The sequence below is a fragment of the Abrus precatorius genome, unplaced genomic scaffold (assembly GCF_003935025.1).
Source record: "Abrus precatorius isolate BTA unplaced genomic scaffold, Abrus_2018 Scaffold9, whole genome shotgun sequence".
NCBI lineage: Eukaryota > Viridiplantae > Streptophyta > Magnoliopsida > Fabales > Fabaceae > Abrus > Abrus precatorius.
The window spans coordinates 28,284,933-28,305,845 of record NW_020874439.1 but is presented as its reverse complement, the minus strand read 5'-3'; the positions used below and the strand labels follow the sequence as shown (position 1 = coordinate 28,305,845).

At 28.7% G+C, this 20,913-nt stretch overlaps 2 protein-coding genes across 4 annotated transcripts; one reads left to right on the top strand and one right to left on the bottom strand.

Annotated features, from left to right (window-relative positions):
* The first annotated feature begins 223 nt into the window (after positions 1-223).
* LOC113850586 lies at positions 224-1,235 on the top strand. The gene has a single exon (XM_027481168.1). It carries the CDS (start codon positions 354-356, stop codon positions 1,233-1,235), a length of 882 nt encoding a protein of 293 aa, XP_027336969.1. The 5' UTR covers positions 224-353.
* A 4,192-nt stretch (positions 1,236-5,427) lies between these two features.
* On the bottom strand, positions 5,428-10,597 carry LOC113849857 (adenine phosphoribosyltransferase 4-like). 3 transcript variants are annotated; one of them, XM_027480064.1, is made up of 6 exons: positions 10,330-10,597; positions 9,812-9,922; positions 7,707-7,790; positions 6,697-6,846; positions 6,274-6,332; positions 5,428-5,815 (listed from the first exon to the last, which is right to left on the bottom strand). In XM_027480064.1, the coding sequence occupies exons 1-6, from the start codon at positions 10,409-10,411 to the stop codon at positions 5,750-5,752; spliced, it is 552 nt and encodes a 183-aa protein (XP_027335865.1). In that variant the 5' UTR covers positions 10,412-10,597; the 3' UTR covers positions 5,428-5,749. The 3 variants fall into 3 exon arrangements, with proteins under 3 accessions (XP_027335865.1, XP_027335862.1, XP_027335863.1); XM_027480061.1 differs by having other exon boundaries at positions 6,697-6,862; positions 7,651-7,799; positions 10,330-10,565; XM_027480062.1 differs by having other exon boundaries at positions 7,707-7,799; positions 10,330-10,565.
* Positions 10,598-20,913: the final 10,316 nt, after the last annotated feature.

Sequence of the window (20,913 nt, the reverse complement as noted above, 5' to 3'; positions counted from 1 at the left end):
CATAAACACCAAAATCATAATCGTGCGGACCAAATTGAATTTGTCTAGCTTCATGAGTTTCTGTTTTCCTAATTAATAAAATTTGTTTTTTCATCAGAACCATGAAAGGACGAGACAGAATCCACGTGGGTAATTCGGAAATCTTCAGAAGGACAGAAAAGAACCATGATTTCGTAACGCATACGGAGTGAAAAAAAACCCATTTATTATCGCGCCATTACAATGTCTCTTCCACCACTTCTTCTCCCTCTCTTTCTCTTCTCATTCCTCCGCAACAAAAGAACGCGAAACCTATTCTGAGCAAACAAAACCCAAACCTTACAGTACATTTACATCACATATTATTACATGTAATGGCGAGTGGGTGGGTGAAGTCGTGGCAGTGCAAGTCAAGAGCATTTGAAGACGTGTACCACCCGAACTCCAAAATCCTGATACCAAGTGCAAGTTGCAGAAAGAGCGTTCAAAACATCAAAGACATGGTCGACGTACCTAAGCCCAAGCCCAAGCCCAGAATGCCCAAGCCTAAGCAACCTTTGGAAAAACATCCAAGTTCTAAATACCCAACAACCAAACCCGAATTCGAAGCCTCTCTCAACCGAACAACCACCATGTCTCGCTCACGAAGCACCACTACCACGACCATGACAACCTCGTCCCGTGTCATCATTGAGCTCCCCGAGGGGCACCCTTCGCGTAACGTTGTTGAGATTATCTTCCACACCAGCTGGGGCCCTAAGTCATTTCCGGGTCGGGTCGAGATGATATTCAAGGTCCAAAATGGGTCGCGGACCATATCGCGCTTCGAGGAGTTTCGCGAGGCTGTGAAGGCACGCGCCGCCGCGGGTCTCTCTGAGGGGAACGACTGGGAAGAGAATGCGCGGTACATCGCCGATGGGAACGAGGTGATGCGGTTTTATTGCTTGGGTCCCGCCGAGGACGGTGGTCCCTACGACGGCGGCTGTGCATGGTCGTTTCCGGAGAGAAAAGGGTCGGCGATCTGCACGTTTTCCGGCAGCGGCGGCGCTCATGAGACTGCCGGCGGAGGCAGGGGCAGAAGGGCTATGTTGGTTTGCCGGGTCGTGGCGGGTCGGGTCTCGAAGCAACTCGGATTTCTGGACTCGTTGTTGGATAAGCGAGTGGGTTTCGACTCGGTGAGTGGGGACAGCGGCGAGTTGCTAGTGTTTGACTCGCGTGCGGTATTGCCCTGCTTTCTTATTATTTACAAGTTGTAAAAAATGAAAAGAGAAATTATTTACCTTTATCTTAATTTTTTTAAAAATATGGAGATGCATGTATGTATCTATTTTGATTGTTGCGATTCTAGAATTGCAGTATCGGCGTGCATTTATCGACGCAATTTTTTTCTGTTTTGGATAATACTTAAATATGTTGTGTAATTAATGAGGAAATTGGGTTGATAAATGCTGGGTCGAAAATTTGAACGTTTCATTTGTATTGTTTGCCTCCATCTTTTATCAGAGCAGATAGTGATGTATTTGAGTGTGAATTAAATGATTTTTTGCAGTTGTGATTTTCAAATCGTTATTATTGTGATTTAAGATATCGAGTAACTGCTAACTAATTCTTGACAATCTTACCGAGATTGTTGACTTCTCTCTCTCTCTCTCTCTCTCAATTTTGCTGAGAAAACTCACTCTGGTAATATATCCATTAGAAATATTTAGTACTTAGTAGTTCCTTTAATCTTGAATACATACTAAAAATCATTTATTTATGAAACAATGGGGTTAAGAGCCTAAATTACATCACTATGCCTCTTCGAAGCAGAGTGGAAGACGAACCAAAGAAAAATGGAATGGAAGCAAACGAAGGTAAGAAAAATTGTTTAGTTTCACGTAACGTGAGGTCATGCTTGGTCATGGAGTGACTTTGTAAAGATTCTAAACATGAATTCACAATAAAGATTATAATAATAACAGTGCTAATAATGGATTTTTAATACATTTTTAATTATTAGTTAAAAATTATTAAAAATATAAAAAATTTGTTAAATTAAAAATAAATAGTAAATTTCATTGTTTTTAAAATCATACAAAATTTGAATTAATAATTAAAATATACTTAATTATGTTATTTATTCTTAAAAAAATTACCCTTTTTGAATTTAGTTCTTATAAAAAACTTTGTAAAGAGTTAGTCTCTATTATTTTGAACTTGTTAAAAATTGGCTTGATAACAAAAATCTAGCCAACCACCAACGTCATTTGTATTTTATAATTATACTACTTATGCGGGTACCCAGAAGTTACGGGTACGAAAATTAATGTTCATACCTACGCGGATATGGGGCTAAGTACGAGTATTTTTTTAAAATGCGGATATGAAGATGGGTATTATAGTACCCTATCAATTGTCATTCTTAATTTTGAAATACCACTATGGGTAGTATTAATATAATTATTTAATCTTAAGAATTATTATTCTTTTTTATTATCTAAATAAAATATTATCTTTATTAGATAAAATAATTAACAATTGCTATAATATTATGTTTTGCGTTTTTTTCCTTAAATTAGATTAAGCAGAGAAAAGCAGCTAAGCATTTATAAAAGGTTAAAGTTATGATATAAAATTGATTAGGATTAGGAGGTAAGATCCCTCACTCATTGAATGGGTACAGCGTAAGTCACGCAATGAGTTCCTAAGCCTTTGCTTGACTGATAATGAAATATGTAACATTGAAAATGAAAAATTAACTAACTACAAAAAGGGTTTGTCTTTGACGGGAATGCACTTCTCCGCCATTGCCACTTGCTATGCTGTTACTTTCCTTGCGAAAAGCTCCCAAGCTTGAGCTACTCGTTCCCTATTCGGCAAATCTAACTCAAAGTCGCGACCTTATAAAGTGTACCTGTGAAGTTTATAATTGCAAATTTATAATTTGTATTTTAAAGTTATTATGTAAATAGTTAATCAAATTATAAAGTATTTTTTGTAAAATTAACTTTATAATTAATTAGAATATATTCAATAATTTTAAAATACAAAATTATACTGATATAATATTATAGTTAAATATTAATCATCTTACTTATTTTTTTAATCAACCAATTCATTACATATTTATTTATTGTCAACCAATTAATTTTTATTTAATATCAAATAATTAAATAAATAGATAATAAAAATTAATTTTTTACTTTGTATATGTTCTTGAAGTAAGGAAAAATAAAAAATAATTAGTAATAATTGATTTTAAAAGTTTAAAACTTGTTAAAATAACGTTGAAAGTAATAAGTTTTTCTTTTTTATTAAACAATTTTAATAGTTTATTGACGTGTATTTAAAAATACAATTTAATTTTATCATAAAATATCTTGCAATATGTTAACAAGATCCTATTCTTATAAGTTATATAAATAATTTTATTTAAAAATTCAAAAATTACAAGTTATTTTCATAAATTCTTCTTACGTTTTTATCAAACAATTGTCGATAACTTGCAACTTCCTAAATAATTTACAAACTTGTATTAATAAAACATTTTAAAATTTGTAAACATAATTTATATTATATAAACTTTTAACTTAACATTTAATTTTAAAATAAAATTAGTGAATTTTCATGCATTGCACAAGTATTATTAACTTAAATATTTTATAATAAAATTTAATAATATATTACATAAATAATTTTAAATTTAATAAAATTTAAAAAGTAAATTTTTTATTATTTTAATTATAAATATTATATTTATTAAATTAAATTACAAATAGTACTTTTAAATATTAAAATTAAAAAATATATTATAAGAAATTTAAAATTCAAAATTCAAATTTAGATAATTGTTAAAAATAAATATTTAATACAAGAGAAGAAAAGTTAGACAACGTTATGACGAAGAGTTGCGCTTAAAACTATTCTTATTTAAGATAACTTTTACAGTGTTCTTATTTTATAATGATGACTCTCACATTTAATTTATAGGCATAGATTCTTCAATAAAAAAATAATGTTAGTGTAATCGTTGATGTAAGGTATTGTTACACAAATAAATACATGATAAAAAAAATGCCTATATAAAAAGAAAGATTAAGATAGCACAAAAAAAATACAACAAATTAATAATTTAATTATAAAATATGTAAAAAGAGTTATTGTGGCTTTATCCTGCCACTAATAAGAGTTAATTATATGATTTTTAAGTTCATAAAAAATAAAATGAAATAAAAAAATCCTAAAAAAACATCGAAATAAATGTCACTTAATAAAATAAGATTTTATTTTTAGTAATGTAATTATTAATATAATTTACACGATTAAAAATTAAATCTTCTAAAAATATTAATCATAAATTATTGATCTTCAATTTTGACATATAAATTAATTTTTCCATTGTCAAGGACCGTATTAATCAATATTGTAAAATTTAATTCAAATTAGCGATAATTATTAAGATTACTTTATTTTCAAAAGTTCTTTTACAAACCAAAAAAATAATAGAACTAAGTTAATACTTACAATTGTAAAATATATATATATATATATATATATATATATATATATATATATTAAAATATGCATATATTATATCACCGTTCCATCTATTTTAAAATTACATAACTTTCTCTTCTAAAAAAATAGTATAAGTCACAATTTAATTTTTTAAAAACACGGTTAAACTTTTGTTTCATATATTTTTACTAAAATATTATTTTTAATAAATTTTACATCTTTTTTTGTTATTATTTCAATTGAATTGGTTTCTCTCAACAAAAATGTAGGATATAAAAAATTTACAATTTTAACACATGGAAAGAAAAAGAAAAAGTAAAAAAAAAATTAAGGCTATAAAAAAATTAGACTATAAATAAATAAAAAAAATTAGACTATTAAGTAAAATGCAATATATGGAACTTTTAAAAAAAATGATTTCCTCTAAAATATATTGACTAAAAGAAAAGAAAATAGAGTAGATTTTGTTTTTGTCAATTATTAACGTTGAAGGTAGACACGGTGTGTTCATGGCAACGTTTCAGGGTAAAAAAAGAAAAAGGCAAATGGTGTGTGTATAATTAACCTTCCCAAATGGCTTTTACGTTGTATAAACTACGTGCAAAGAAAAAATAAAAAAAATAAAAAAATCAGCAATATTATAGTAATATTAAAAATTATAATTGGAGATTTTCTATGGAATACAAAATAATACAAATGGTGTGTCCTATCGCACTTTTAACAGAATCCAATAATGATTTCGAACACCAAAAAATATTATTTATGAATTTCTCAACTAATATTTTCAAAACGCTTACTAACGAGACTCATTATAAGAATCAAACTCATCCTTTCCTAACTTGCTTTTATTAATATTAGAGCAGGAAAATGAAGAGAGTCACCGAATGAGTGGCACTGTGCTCCAAATCCAACCATACAAACGCCATTATCATTTTCATTGTGGTGCAAATCTACTATAATCTGCCAAAGTCAAAAGTAATGGTTTTATTTGAAATAAAACATGGGGAGAAGCAAAGAGAGGATACACCGAAAGGGTCATACAGAATAATTAGTTTGATGTGATTGTTCCTAGTTTCAACTACAAGCATTTGCCTCAACAAGCATTCTTTCCATATCAAAATCTTGGGGCAAAACATTGGGTCTCGAGAGAACAAGGCTTTTAAAATTTAATAATCGTTAAAAAGGGAGGAACTTGAATAAAATGGGATTCCAAATGGTAAAGTACCCACCCAGACCCAGAAGTGACGCATCCCCCACTCTACATCTTCATCTACGGACAGCACTCAAAACATTCCACTAACACGTACAAGGCCTTCCCGTTCAACCGTTCGCGCCCCTGTCACATTATTCACAAAATTATAAACCAATAGTAAATATATAAAAAAGAAACGAAGGCAACAAAGGAAAATCAAAATTAAATAATCAAAATAAAAAAAAAGGTGTGGCTTCTGTCACAAGTACAGGAAAATATTTCTTTTAAACTTAAACACCTAAACCTTCAGCATGTATCAAATGGTATATTTTTTCTAAATAAGTCGCTAGCCTGTTAACCAATTGATACACATTGTTCACTTAGAATTAACTCATCGTTAAGCAATATATAGGAAGTATAGTTCCAGGTGTAGCAATTACATGACTGCTAAGTAAAACAGAAAAATTTCATTTTCAGGTCCCATGAAAACTAAAGGCCTAGAGGAGACATGCAAAGGAGAAATTCAAAAGTAGGCTTTGAGCTAAGAGGAGTGGTAAATGAAAATTAAAAAAAATATATAGAAAGAAATTCAGACTACATACCTTCAATTCTGGTAATTCAATTACACAAGCACACTCCACTACCTCTGCTCCCACTCGCTCTGAAAGACAACAAAATAACATCAATATAATCAAATCTCAATGTGACATTAACAGACAAAAAAGAACAGAACAAGGCATATTAGTAGACTTTCATAAAGAAAAAGTGGCAGATAAAGGGAAGAATACATTTATGAACTTAATTAAAAAGAAATCATATTGTGGGGCAATAGGACCCTTTAAACATGTTGATTCATAAATTCAATATAAAAACATCACTACTGATTACTATTTTATTAAAACTATATTTGTATATACAACTTGTTAGATATAAAGTTTGAGTATACGGAGTATTTTGCATATCCCTGCTAGCCGAGCTAAACATAAGCATTTTCAATTTTTATATGAATTTGTACAAGTACTTACCAAGTAAGTCCATAGCTGCACAGAGGGTTCCACCAGTAGCAATCAAATCATCAACCACTAAAGCACGCTCACCAGGTTCAACAGCTCCAACATGCATCTCCAGACAGTCTCTTCCATATTCCAAAATATATTCTTGAGAAATAACTTTTCCTGTCACCAAAGCAATCTTTTGTTAACAGAAGCTGAGAGAAAGTATGTTGCAGTAACAATCTAAGAAGGATGAAAGCTTGCCAAAGCCAGAACAAGCACTTGGTTAAATGTTGTACTTATTTGAAATGATTCATGATTTCAATTTTCAATAAATAATAACAGAGAATGAGCATTGAAGAGTAAATTATTCGCGCATGAAAAGATAGTAAATAATACAAAACAAAAGATACAGAATGATAAATGATACTTAAGAAGCTGAATGGTCTTACCACAAATACAAGAATTGTATTTGTAGACTGCATATACAGCAGTGAACAATGATTTGAAGATTGCAACCCTTAAAGGGCAGGAGTATAAATGTAAAATGTTACCTTCAAAATATCCACAATGATTTCTCCCCTCTTCGATATGTTATGGCTCATATTATGGTGTCACGGATTAAGATATTAGAAATTGGATCAATCTAAAATGCATAATATACCCACTCGTGCAAAATAAACACAAGATAAGGAGCTTTGCAAAGACCACCCTTATCAATCTGATACACAGGCTGAGCAAGTGGGAGAAAGGATGATGAAACAACTGAGGAGTATCAATAAATTTTGAGGAAATGCGACAAAATAAACGTTTTTTATCTGTATATTCAAGGGCACATGTTAAAAAATGGAATTTTTAGTTAAAATACTTTTTTTTTATTATCTCAACATCATAAAAAGCATCTAATCCATATTTTTTATTGCAATTTAAAACATTTGATAAGTTGTATTTAATGTCACTTAACTATACATTAGAAAAACCCAAAACATAAAACACGAGTACTATTTCATAAAAATAAATAAATAAATAAATAAAAAGAATACCAGGCAATTTTTTTGGTTTCCTCAGCGGGACAAACTTTGCTCCTATTGCCAGTGCAATGGGAGGACCAAAAATAAATCCACGAGCTTCAATTCCTAGAAAACAGAGAAGTAAGTCATTTGTCAAGGTACTCTTCCAACTAAGTGCATGTTTAGAAATGCTTAAATTTGAAACAATAATTATTTACTTTTCAAAAATAGCTGATAAAAAAGAATTGATTATTTCTTCGAAATAAGTTGAATGAAACACATACTACACATATGACCAAAAGGATAAGAAGATTATTCCTTTTTGTTTTTTATTACTTGCATCACATTAAGTTCTGTTGACTATTGGTCCCACGTCATAGTAGAATGGCCAAACATGTAACAAGTTTTGGTAAAAGGGAATCTTAAATATTAGTCCCATGATGCAATCAAATTGCAAGCAAAGCTTTCCAATTTGACATAAAATCATATGCAATATGTGAAAGAATACATAATTGATATTGTAATGAATAAGGAAACAGGAAATTGACCAAAAGGAGTCTAACGCAAAACCTACAATGCTATTAAGATGCATTGAGTAGATTTGTGGGAAAATGGAAATGAGATTGAGAAGACCGGAGGAGCAGAGAAGGAAAGAAAATTAGCAATTGTAAAGACATCAAACCATATTGGCAATAAATAATGTCAGGGTCAGTGGCGTGACTCACAAAAACTCAAAAAATAAAATGAAATTGATATTTGTAATCATGCGCAAACACACAAAATAACACCAATGCATGGCAAATTTCACGTTACCACCAAAAAGGTAAAGACCTATTAATTATGGAGAAACATTAGACTCCTATCACAATTAAAAGACCGTGTTTTACTAACAAGCATTTCCAAGAAACAGGAACAGCAGAATCAGTGGGTAGCATCTAAAATGTTAATTGGCTATATTTAACTTATTCTAATAAATTTATTATTACTATAACTTATGAAGATAAGTTGTTTCAATAAGTTTTATAGTTAAAAACAATATACTGGTAAAAATGCACATAACGAAACCGACTTACATAAAGACAAAAAGAAAAAAAAAACTCCCTAATTTGGTGATCTGGTTCATTTTCTCACAAGAAACATAAAACAGTAAAATGGGAAATGAAGGCCCTACCAACAATTCAGGTGGAAGCTATTGCACGCATTGCATCTCAACATACAAAGTATTTCATTAGACATGAAATCAACAAATAATAGCTTTAATTTCAGGATTTTCATGACATATCGGGCGGAACATAAAATATAAATTTGGAGCACATCAGGCCATGTTGGACCAAAAATAAAAAATTAAAAGAGGAAACAAAATTAGAAGTAGACAAATTTGTTTTCTTTTAAAAAAGGCACACTGCAATAGTACATATAGTTCGTCATTTATAGGTGCTAGCGACATCCGAATTTTATCAAGATTTAAGAATTTGGAAGACAAGTTGACCAAAATCCAAAAGAATTTGGAACAAAAGAAAAAGACAAGGGAAAGAACAAATGAGGAATTGGAGCTCCAAGTCACCCAACAGTGACACGGAAAAACCCACCCACAAATATAATGGAGCCGAACAAAATTGGCCCAATCGAAACTCGCATCACACGGGTCCACTTTCCACAAGTTGGAATCAATCGCCAATGGACATCCATGCAAATTGGATCCAAGCACATGTCCACGAGTACACAGGCGAACTCAATAAAACTTCACAAAATAAAAACAAAAAAGCTTCATTCAGATTTCAGAAAGTAATCAATGGCACTCCCACTAACCAGAACTCATAGTCAAACCAAAAATCACTCCCAAAACCCACAGTCACTTCCATTCCACAATGTCCCTTAAATGCGTTCAAAAAGACAACCAAAAACTAATGCAATATAGATCACCCCTTCATATTCTGGCCATCCTTCTCATAAACATGGACCCCACCACCTTGAACCAAACCTCACTCATAACTCATAAGTCATAACTCTAGTCCCGGGCCCGTTTCTTTCTTTCTTTTTTTAATTCAAAAAAGGGTTTCAAATCAAGTGTTCATCTAGGTTTCACCACTCTTTTTTCCTTTTTTACCACAAAAGACCAACATTTTTCTCCTTTTTACCTGCAACGATAGAAATATTTTTGCCTTTGTATCGCTCAACGAACAAATCTACCGTGTCCTTAAAGGCTTTGGGATCGAGCAACAGAGTGGTAATGTCTTGGAACATAATACCTGCCATTGCAACAAAATTAGCATAGCAACCAAACTAAAAAAAAAACAACAGGAAAGAACCAGACAACAGAGGAAACCCCTTTTCCTCGGATATAAAAAAGTTGAGAAATTTAAAAACGAAATTCTCAAACAAAATAAGAATTCATAGCCCCATGTGTCCAGCGATGGCTTCTCCAAAAAAAAAATGGAACGAAAAATAAACCATAAATTTTTTTTAAAAGAAGTATTATCCTTTGGGCGTTCCAAGTTCCAACCAGCACATGTAATCTAAATTATGAAGAAGGGTATCGCTTGTTTTAACTTATTCAAGCTTGACTAGTAAAGAAAAGCAAAAAATACCAAAAAAGGGACATGGTAGAGTGAAGAGGATGAGATAAAAGAAAAGGGAAGAAAGGACAGTAACAAACCAGGTTTGGGGAAATTAGGGACAACACGAATCTTAGTTTTGATGGCACGAAGACGGGGATCCTCGTCTCTGTAAGCCGACATTGTTATATGAAAGAAAGGAGTGGTCCCTTTCTCCTTACAAAACTAGAATTGAGTTTAGTGTGTGAAGGCAAAGTGGGAGTAACAGAGAAGAACAAACAACGGTTTATTAGGGGGGATATTTATAGAGAGAGTGTGAGAGCTTGTGAAGAAGAGAGGGTTCAGACCAGAGAGATGAAGTTCTCCAATAGGAGAGTTAGACTGAACTGTTCAAATTTTTATTATTTAATATTTTTGCTATGCTACTCGAGTGTTGTAATTTTGCCGAAATTAAATTAAAAAAAAAAATTGAAGTACATAAGAATGGTAGGGGTCTCGGTACTGGTTTGTTGTCACACGAGAAGAGGGAGAGTGGATCCTGTGGAGAGGAATGAGAGGAGAGAATATCTTGATAAAATAATAATAATAATTTCTAATTGTTTAAATGTGTTATTTTTATCACCTTAATCTTTGCGAACTTAATTTATGTGAATTGCGTCTAAAATCCTTCTTTAAAATCTCGCTTGTTCAAATTTCATAGGAAAACAGATCCGGGCAGAATTGTAGTGACAATAACTAAGACATTTATTGTAGGAGTATTTTTCTAATAATAAATAATAAAATGTAATACTGTAATACAAGTCTAACGTATCATTTTGAATCTCACTCAATCTTCTTTAAATGTAAACATGTTGACTATTTTTAGGGTCTGTGTCCCATTCTGGTTTAATTGATTTTGAAATAATTAATATCAAAAGAATAAACTTTAAAATAAATAGTTTTTATTTTTAAAAAATATCTTAAAAATGAGTTTGGAAGAATTAATTATATTTGAATGACAAAGTATAGTTATTTTTTTAAAGTATAAATATGGGTATACTTTATATGTTTTAGTAAGTCTCGCACCTAAAAATCGATTTTATTGATCCCAAAAGTGTGTGATTGTTTTGTAATCTGTCTATTACAATTTTGCATTCAATTAAGGACGGCTGTTTAGAGGGGTAAGGGTGGGTCCTTTCTCCTCCCTCCTTCACTTTTTTAAATATATAGACTTTAACTTTTACAAGAAAAAAAAACAAAACTCTTATAATTATTAAAACAAATATATATGTCAAAATCAAGAAAAAGATATTTTAAATATTAATTATATCAGATGATATTCTTGTTAAATATGCATTCATGTCAAAATACTGTATGGATGATTGAAAATAATAATAATAATAATAATAATTTATAACTTTTTCAGCTTTATTTTAAAACTTTTATATCAATACAAATTAGAAGCAAACAATAGGTAAAAGTTATGCAAGTAATTTTTGTAGTTTTACTATTGATGTTAAGTTTTCACATTATGCAGAGAAAACTAGAGAATAGTATGGGAGCTTTTCTATTGTAAAATCCTATTATTAAGACTTTTATCAGATAAAAATATTAAACTTTATTATGTTCATAGGAGTTTATGAAAAAAAAAAAAACTCTTCAGAAAGTTTAGATATAAAAATTAATTTTAATTTCCTCTATTTTTAATTTATTTTACTTTAAACTAAACTTTTCTCTCTCTCTCTCTCTCTCTCTGAGAAGTTATGCTTTAAACTAAAGCACAGAATTACTTCTTGTGTAAAGTCGTCTTACGCTAATAATATATTTTCTTGTGCATTAGTGAGGCTGGACACACGTCTGACTACTTTGTATACCTTTGGATTATTCTCCCTCGAAAAGTAGCTTAATTGTATGACTTTTGTCCATGTTTGAATTGATTGATTAATTTGAGTGTTATGTAATTAAGTGAGTAAACCTTCGTCTTATTCATTGAGAGTGCAAGTGTTAGTAACTTTTATTTTTCACATTACAAAACTTTTACTTTAATTTTTAAATTTTATAAAATATTATTTACTTTATTCTTTTCAAAATATATTTTCTATTAACATTAATACCTAAGATGAAAGTTTGAGAAACTTAGAGATTAAAGTAATTGACAACAAATAATATAGGTTCATTTATATTCAAGTTTTAGTCATACTTTAAACTTTATTTTTAGTAACCAATTTTGTTTAAAAAAAATTGCTGATAGAGTGATAGATTTTTTTTTTTGTTAGGCAATTTCCATGTACTTCAAAATTTAAGGCAAAACTCTCAAATAAAAACTTTATTTTTAACTTATCTCCCGATTAACCTACCAGCAATTTTCAGCTAAGATGTATAGAGTCACTGATTCTTGTTAAGTGGTGCTAGAATTTGTGATGGAGAAGGGACTTTTTTTACCCAGCAGGAAGAAATTTTTCAAGGAAATAGAGTTGTTGATTTTATAAAATATTTTGTTTTAATTTTGTTTATTTTTAATTATAAAATGATTATTTTATTATTTTAAATATTTGTATTGGAAATAGTAAAACTAAAAATATATTAATATTTTTTGTATAAATTTTAAAAATAAAATAAAAATAGCAATTTTATAATTAAAAATAAAAAAAACATTTTCTAAATCTAAACATCCTTTGTGTGAAAGAAGGGGTGGTGATTGAGCATGGCAAACTGATTTTTCGAGTTCATATTCTTTTAAATCAGCATATTACTTTTTGCAAAACCAATATGGTTGCTCTTCAAACAATAATTCAATTGCAGTTTATTTCATTTTCAAAATTGTCTGAAAATTCTTAGCACCCTCTGAAGTGCTTGCATTATCTTGGTAGGTCTTATTGGGTAGAGAGTTCCTACAAAAATGAATTTGCATAACAGAAATGTTATAACAGGGTATTATGATATTTATGGGTCTTTTTATTACAATCAACTAGAAACTTTTTAAAATTTGTCCTTCACTTGTCCTCAGGCTTATCGAATTTGGCCATGTTTCTATATATATGGCTTGGTTTTCAATCTGTCCTCCCTCCGAACTATCAAGAAAATAAGAGGTTAAAAAAATCAGGCACACTGCCAGCTTCTTTGGCTTTCAATAATGGGATTTATTTAGTCGCTGCATAATCATATAACTTCAACCATGTTAGATATAATTTTATTTATGTGATGGAATTGATTAAAAATTAGATTGTGGTCTTAGTTGTCTGCAAAATTTTAGAAGGATGGTTTTTTAGTTATTGGTGTGCCAACCCCAATTAATTGTTTGAAACTATGCCATTAGGCTAGCTCAAACCTGTTAATTTTTATAAATACTCTTTGTTCCCTCTAAATAAAATGTACGGGTTATAAAAGAAAATATTGGTTAGGTTTAAAAGTAAGTTTTTGAAAATTACTATAGTTTTGTTTGGATGAACTTCTGTAAATTATTTTTTCTTGGCCTTATTTTGCAACACCTATTGACATTACTCAGCCAAATACAAAAGTTGGATTATTGCTTTAATCTTTTTTATTTTTTAAGAGAGGAGACATTCTTAGAAGACAAACTAATTTAATTGTGAATCAACTCAGCACCCTAATTTAGTGAGTTGGCTCATGATATGGTCTAATAAATTATAAAATTAAAAATAAAAATTTTAAAAAGTTAAAAAATATCTTAAAAAGTTTTAATCAATAGTCAATTCTATTAATATTTTTAAAATGATAAAACATTTTGGCATTTATATTATTTATATATTTACTTGTTAAATATACCTCTTAGTAAATTTTAAATTATCAATATGTTAACATTATATTTTGAAATAATTTTTATTTTTACTAATTATAAACAAAACTAAAAATACGTAAATTAACTCAACTAGTTACGGATTAACCCGTGTTAGCCAGTAATTACAAATTATTAGTTTTATTTCATATTTTAATTACTTGCAAAAATCTTGTAGTAAGTAGGTTGACCCATAAGTCAACAGCTATAATTTTTTTTTCTCCATTATTAGAACATGGATCAAAGATAATGATTTGCAACCATTATTCTTATTTTCTTTCAATAGTGGTTCTCCTATTAACCAAAACCTAGTTCTTATTTCGCAAAAATTCCTCTATTTTTTCACACTCTATTTTAGGTCTCATTTATTTGCTTCAGACATGCTTCTCCAAGCTTTCAAGGAATGCCTTGATGCATCGGCTCATAGATCTACTCAGTTTTTTCGTAACACTTTTTCAGAATGGGATCTATCAATCGGGTACACAATCATTGACTTTCGTTAATATGTAGAAAAGGCTTTTATCGTGTGGACTACCTGATACTCCATGGTCTCTGCAAATTTCCCAGCAACCTTACATATGCATCTTCCCAGGAAGCTATATGAAACCCCAAATTCTATAAATATGTGTCATAAAAACCAACTGTTTAGTGGATAAAACTGAGGTGCACTTCTTTTAGTGTTAGCTGTCAAAATTAAAAAAATTTATTTTCAATTAATTATAACATTAAATATAAATATTTTATTTAAATAAAATTTTAATTTTAATCGCTAAACAATCCTTCCTAACAACCTTTTAAAATACGGTCAATAAGATTTTTTCTTTGTTTAGCATCAACCACCACGTACCCACAAAACTTTTAGACTGAACCGCAAGTGTCAAAAGATTAGGGCAATGGCGAGCAATCATGAACTTCACTAATCCACACAAGGAAAGCTTTGCTCTACTGCAAAAAATGACCCAAGTAGATTAAAACTGTGAGGGAAGAAAGCCACTAATTAAGTTTCTGGCAAAACACGACCCACTAATAGCCGTCGAACCAACCACTAAGTAACCTATCTTCCGCAGCCATCAAAAACTACTAAGCAACAACTAGCAAAGAATAAAAGATACTACGGCCATAGATTCAAAACCACCCTTCTCCTTAGCCTTTATTGAAGAAAGGGTGTGTCTTCTGGTAGTTGGCTAAAAAGCCAAACCTAGCATCCTTATGATCCTAAAGCACCAACAATGGAGTTTGCACCCTGGCAGGATGGATGACGACATAGGAGATGTTTGAACCAAAGCATAAAGGCATGGAAGAGGCACAAAGATGAAGAAATACTGGATGTATAAGCTTTACTTTGAACTAGTTTTGAGGTTTTGGATTTGGTGGAATACTAGAATAGGTTTAATTTTGAGCCTCATCAAAGCAAATAAAGAAATATTAAAAAAAAGTATAATTCACTTTTTAAAAAGTAATAAATTGGTATTTTTGATGCACTAGTAGAACTTATTTTTGGCAATATCAACATTTGAAAATCCATCGCTAACTTCATGACAATTTGTCCCAATGACAATAATAGTTTTGAAATAACTTTGAAAATCATAGTATATTCTGTCGTATGATCATGCACAGTACAAATATAATATTCAAAGAGTGTATGCTATATTCAATTGTTCATTGTTCATATAGCGGTATGTAATTCTCCTCTTTATTTTCATTTCTAACATTTTTTTCTTTTTCTCGATCGTTTTGCTCATTCATTTCCTAAACATAGGTAATTTGCACATCTTATAGTGGATGAAGGCTCTCCCCAACCAAAAGGGTCCCTTTGTGTTGGTCAATCTTTGATCTAAATTTCTTACCTTTCCATGATCATCATTATTCTTTTTGCCACATATAAATACAGCAAGGTTATCCACGTATAGATAAAACTCGACCAGAAGCAAGTTAGATATTTGTCAAATTCACGGACATATTAAAGATAAATAGCTATGCAAATGTGAGATATAGTGGCTTTACATTTGCGAGAGTGGGGTTGGAAGGTACTACTTGCCCCGCCCCTTTTGCCATTGCAAAGTACATAGGACTCCTTTTCTTGATAGAAGGACAAACGCTAACATGTAAGGTTCATACCTTCTATAATTGTTAATTTTGTGCAGTACCAAACATATCTCACATATATCAACGCATAAATTACATGAAATTTCATGTTATTATATCTTTATAAATATCAAGCATATTCACACTTTTCGTGTTTATTCTTATCTTTTAATCATTTATATTTGAGCTACGATAACTTACGGTAAAATCAGAAATATCATAACAAGAATTTTTCAGTAAAATCAAGAGACATGGTTTTGTCTTAAGCTAGATACGACGCAAAAACAATTTTACTAGACATGTCTAAGAACTTCTAAAGGGTAAACTCATGTCTCTAAGCAAGATCATACACAGAGCACCTTTTTTCCTTGACACCGGAAGGCTCCAAATTAAAATGTTTCTGATAATCATAATTTAATTACTAGGACTTCTACTATTTTCAAAATATTTGTTGGGTTAAACAAAGCTTGATCAATTTAATTACGAGCTGAAAATTGACTAGCACAATTTGGTCTTCACAAGCTTCGGCCAAACGGGTCAACTGATCATTGGCCCAGTTTTTCTAATTTAAATTTTTAGTCTTCAATTCTTATGAAAAAAACTCGTCATCAAGGAATCTTATTCTGGTTAATATTAGGCTTGTGTTATACTTGTTGAAGACTTTTGAGTACTTACCAAACACACCAATTGCCTAATCTATTTCCCAATTGAGAATGTCTAAGATATCCAATAGAAAAAGAAAGGAAAAAAGAAAGTTGTGAAGTGGTTGACTGTCATTGCATTCTATTGTTATTTTAATAGTTTGAATCATAATTTTGAAGCTATTTTCAAGAATGAGTTAAATCAAAAACCCAAAGTGTAATATTAATAAATAAAGATTAAGTTTAATAAGTTAAAATTGGAATATTAATTTTTTTTAAAAAAAGCTTTAAAAATGTGGCCAACTCGTCGACCTAACATATTCCAGACAATCGAATTTTTTCTGTTTTTTTTTTTTAAATAAATAACAAGATGGAAGCGAAGGTTAAAATTAAACATGCTAAAATGCTTTAAACCCAATTTTTAGTTTTTTAGTGAACTAAATTACCTTTTGATATATTTATAAAATCTAAGTGGACCATTATTAGTCGTAGTAGATAATGAAACAGCCGATATAACCATGATGTTTCTACAAAAATATTATTAATTATTAATATTATTTTCTCACCAAATTTTTTTCAAGGATTAATTGGGACGGGGGATTTTGGACAAAAAAAAAGAAGAGGATGATAAATTTTTTATTTTAAATAAACATATATAAAATTATTTTTTAAATAAAATATATTAATTAATATACTAATATAAATTTTAACATAATTATTTTTAAAATGATATCAGTAAACTATGTGACATTTTAACATCAATCACCACCTTTAATAATTTTTATACATTTTTTTCTTAATATATTAACACTATGTTATTTAATTAATTATAGAATTTTAAATTGTCTATATATAAAAGCTTTACATATAATTCTATATTTAGAGTTCATAACTTACATTTTTATATATCACATGAAATTAATAAAGGTAGATAAAAGCGCATCTTAATTCGCATAACGTATTTTTAAAAGCGTTGTGCAATGCATGAGATGCTATGTAATTTAATGAATAAATTTATTTTTACAAAAATTCGAAAGCAATTTGCCAACTGTAGTTATGGCAATTTTATTAAATGATTTTAATGATTTTTTTTTAGTTATAATATATATATATATATATATATATATATAATCTAATTAAATACACCTATCCACGCTACACATTCATGTAAAAGAAGTGTGGAGAAAAAAGGAAATGAAAAGAGAAAACTATGGAGTTTTGGCGAGAAATCATGATTATTCAAACTTGAATAGTGGGAAATTGAAAGAAAATTTCTTTGACTTTTCTTTCCTAGCTAGTTTTAATTTGTTGTTCTTAGATTTTGTTTTCTCCCTTCTTCTTTTTTATCATTATAAATTTAAAATTTAGACTTTATTTGAAAGTTTGAAAAGGAAAAAAAAGAAAAAATTTAAAGGAAAAAGGAGGTTAAACTCCTTCCTTATTTGAATGTTTAATATTAAGAAGGGAGAATGATTTAGAGTTTAATTATATAAATAATTTTAAAATTAATATTTTAATTTTTAATTTTTTTAAAAAAAATTATCACTTAAAAAACTAACATTTAAAAAAAAGTTAAAAAATCTTATTTGTAAAATAATATGAAAGAGTGAGAAAAAAAAATTCTCAAAATGAAAAAACTTAAAAAACAAGCTTTTAGAAAGTTTAGAAAAACCTTCAAAACATTTTCTTTCTAATTAAACAACTCTCAAACAAAATTAATTTCCTTCTAATCTCTCATTTCTCTTTCCTTTTCCTCCTAAACATAGTATTAAGAGTTATTTTCTCTCTCTCTTTCATTTTTGTTGTAATTAACCTTGTAAATAATTGAAAGGGAAAAAAATGTAATGAATAGCGTGCTTCGACTTCCATCACCCACTCATAAAAAAACATTGATATTTATTAATGGCACTTGGCTGATTGCAACAATTTACAGATATGTGGATGATGACAACTAATATATCAATTGAACCTTTTGTTTACCTTAAATTGACGACAGTGACAGGACAGTAAGATTCCCTTCATAGTGGACTTAGTTATCAACTTTTTTATGACCCTGTTGTTAGCAATTGACCGTGATATGTTATGTTACACAAGTCCACAAGACTCCAAGTCTATTTTGTGAAACCTTGATATGCCTCTAATTTTATTATTATTCATCCAACACTTATTTTTTTTTTATGTTTGGTTGCGTATGTTCTACAATATATAATAATTAGTTTGGCACAAAAGTTTATTTAAAAGTTACAACAAATAAAATCAGGCAAAAAATTAGTTTTTTTTAAAATTATAATAGATATAATATTTTAAATAAACTTGCTAGATGCTCTATAGGTTGTAGTTGAAGTTTATTTTTTAGTCTAAAATTAATGTTCTAAGAATCAATATTAATAAAAATTATTAAAATTTAAAAAACTAAATACTTTTCTAATTTATTTTAAAAGTAACTATTATTTTTATTTAAAATATAAAAAATATTTTAAAAAAATGTAAATCAATTGTTAAATTCTTTATATACTAAGATTCTAACATAATATTCATTTAAAGTATGGGTTAAAAATTTGACAATTTATTACTACAGATATTTTTAAAATTGATTATATAAAAATCTCTCCAAACGGATGGGGACTTAAATTGGAGGAGAATATGGAAGAGCAAATATTGAAGGGAAGAAGTTGAGTTGTTTAATGGATACATAAAAGAATTGAAATGTCTGACAGAAGGGAGTAATAGTAGAAAAAGATCCTTTGGGGGATCTGCTTCTGCTTCTGCTGTGTCATTGAAAGTAGGGAAAGGTAGAAGGAATCCGCCCTCTACCCGTCCCCCTAATGCCAAGCGTTTATGTTCCATGGGCCCTTCTCCCCCATCACTCTGCTTTCAGATACCGCCACTTCATTTTCAATAAATTTTTATTATTAATTACTCGAGATACTTTTTACATTTTTTATACATATGTTTAATAATTCATTACTTCTATTTAAAATTAATTAATTAAAATTCTAGTATTAAATTATATTTTATCATTAAATATGTAGATTAATTAGTAAAAAAATTAAATAAGAATAATTATAAACAAATTCTTCAAACATTAATAGTATATTTTATAAAACTCTCTAAATTTTATCATTTACTTTTTTTTTTTTACTTTTAAAACCATTTATGTTAAACAAATAAGAAGAAAGAATTGTTTTACCATGAAAAATGAAATTTCTCTAAATTGTTTTAAACAAACCTCTCATACAATTTGATATATAATTTATCTAGAAATTTAAATCATAAATTAAAAAAAAATACTTTAACCTTTGTTTAAGAGTTTAAAAAAATAAAAAAATGAAAGTAAATAATCTTTTCTAAATTGTGCTAATTTAAAAATATGTGATTATAAATGTTTTAGAAGATTTTTAAATTTTTTTCTTCTAAAATAAAAAAATTATCATTAAATTATTATATTTCTCTATTTCCTCTCTCTTTGTATATAATAGATATCAAATTATACTGCTATAAATTATACTTATTTTTATATTATTAATTTAATATAAAAATAATTTTTATTAATTTAATTGTTGAATTATAATTATATATTATTTAAATTATTTGTCAAATTTTATTAAAATTGAATAAACAAAAAATTGTAAGTAAAAAGTCTTTAATTTTATATATTGTATTGATAAAGTAAAATATACAATTTTTTTATTTTATATTTTAACATAGTATTAAAACTTACATTTTAATTCTTTTACACAATTTTTCTCTTAAAATTTACATTTCTTTCTTACACTATATCTTTATTTAGTGAAAATCTTCAATTTTTTTCTTTTTTAATTTAACTAAACTATTTAATGTGTGTAATAATTTTAATTTTAATTTTAATTTTTATAGTTAAACTTTACACTTATTCAACTAAGTTTCAAAGTTGTGTTAACATTCTCTTACAAATTAAAGAAAATTTACAAAGTTAAAATTGCATGTACTCCACATTTCTTATAAGTTGTTATAAGTAATTATAATACGTTGATCTAGAAGATGTGCTATAAAGATATGAATAATAACGTAGTTCTTAACTTTAATTTTTATATATTTATTTCATCATTCATCTTTTTTATATTATAAATTTAGCCCAAAAATCTTTATAGTAATGTTTTCAACTTTAATTTCCAAAAAACTTAAAAAGTCCTAAAAAAACCATC

Coding starts and splice junctions, on each gene's coding strand:
- LOC113850586 (XM_027481168.1), top strand. CDS start 354: ATGGCGAGTGGGTGGGTGAAGTCGTGGCAGTGCAAGTCAAGAGCATTT.
- LOC113849857 (XM_027480061.1), bottom strand. CDS start 10,411: ATGTCGGCTTACAGAGACGAGGATCCCCGTCTTCGTGCCATCAAAACT. Junction 6,333..6,696: donor TGCAGCTATGGACTTACTTG/GTAAGTACTTGT, acceptor GTTGTCTTTCAG/AGCGAGTGGGAGCAGAGGTA. Junction 5,816..6,273: donor TTGAATTACCAGAATTGAAG/GTATGTAGTCTG, acceptor ATAATGTGACAG/GGGCGCGAACGGTTGAACGG.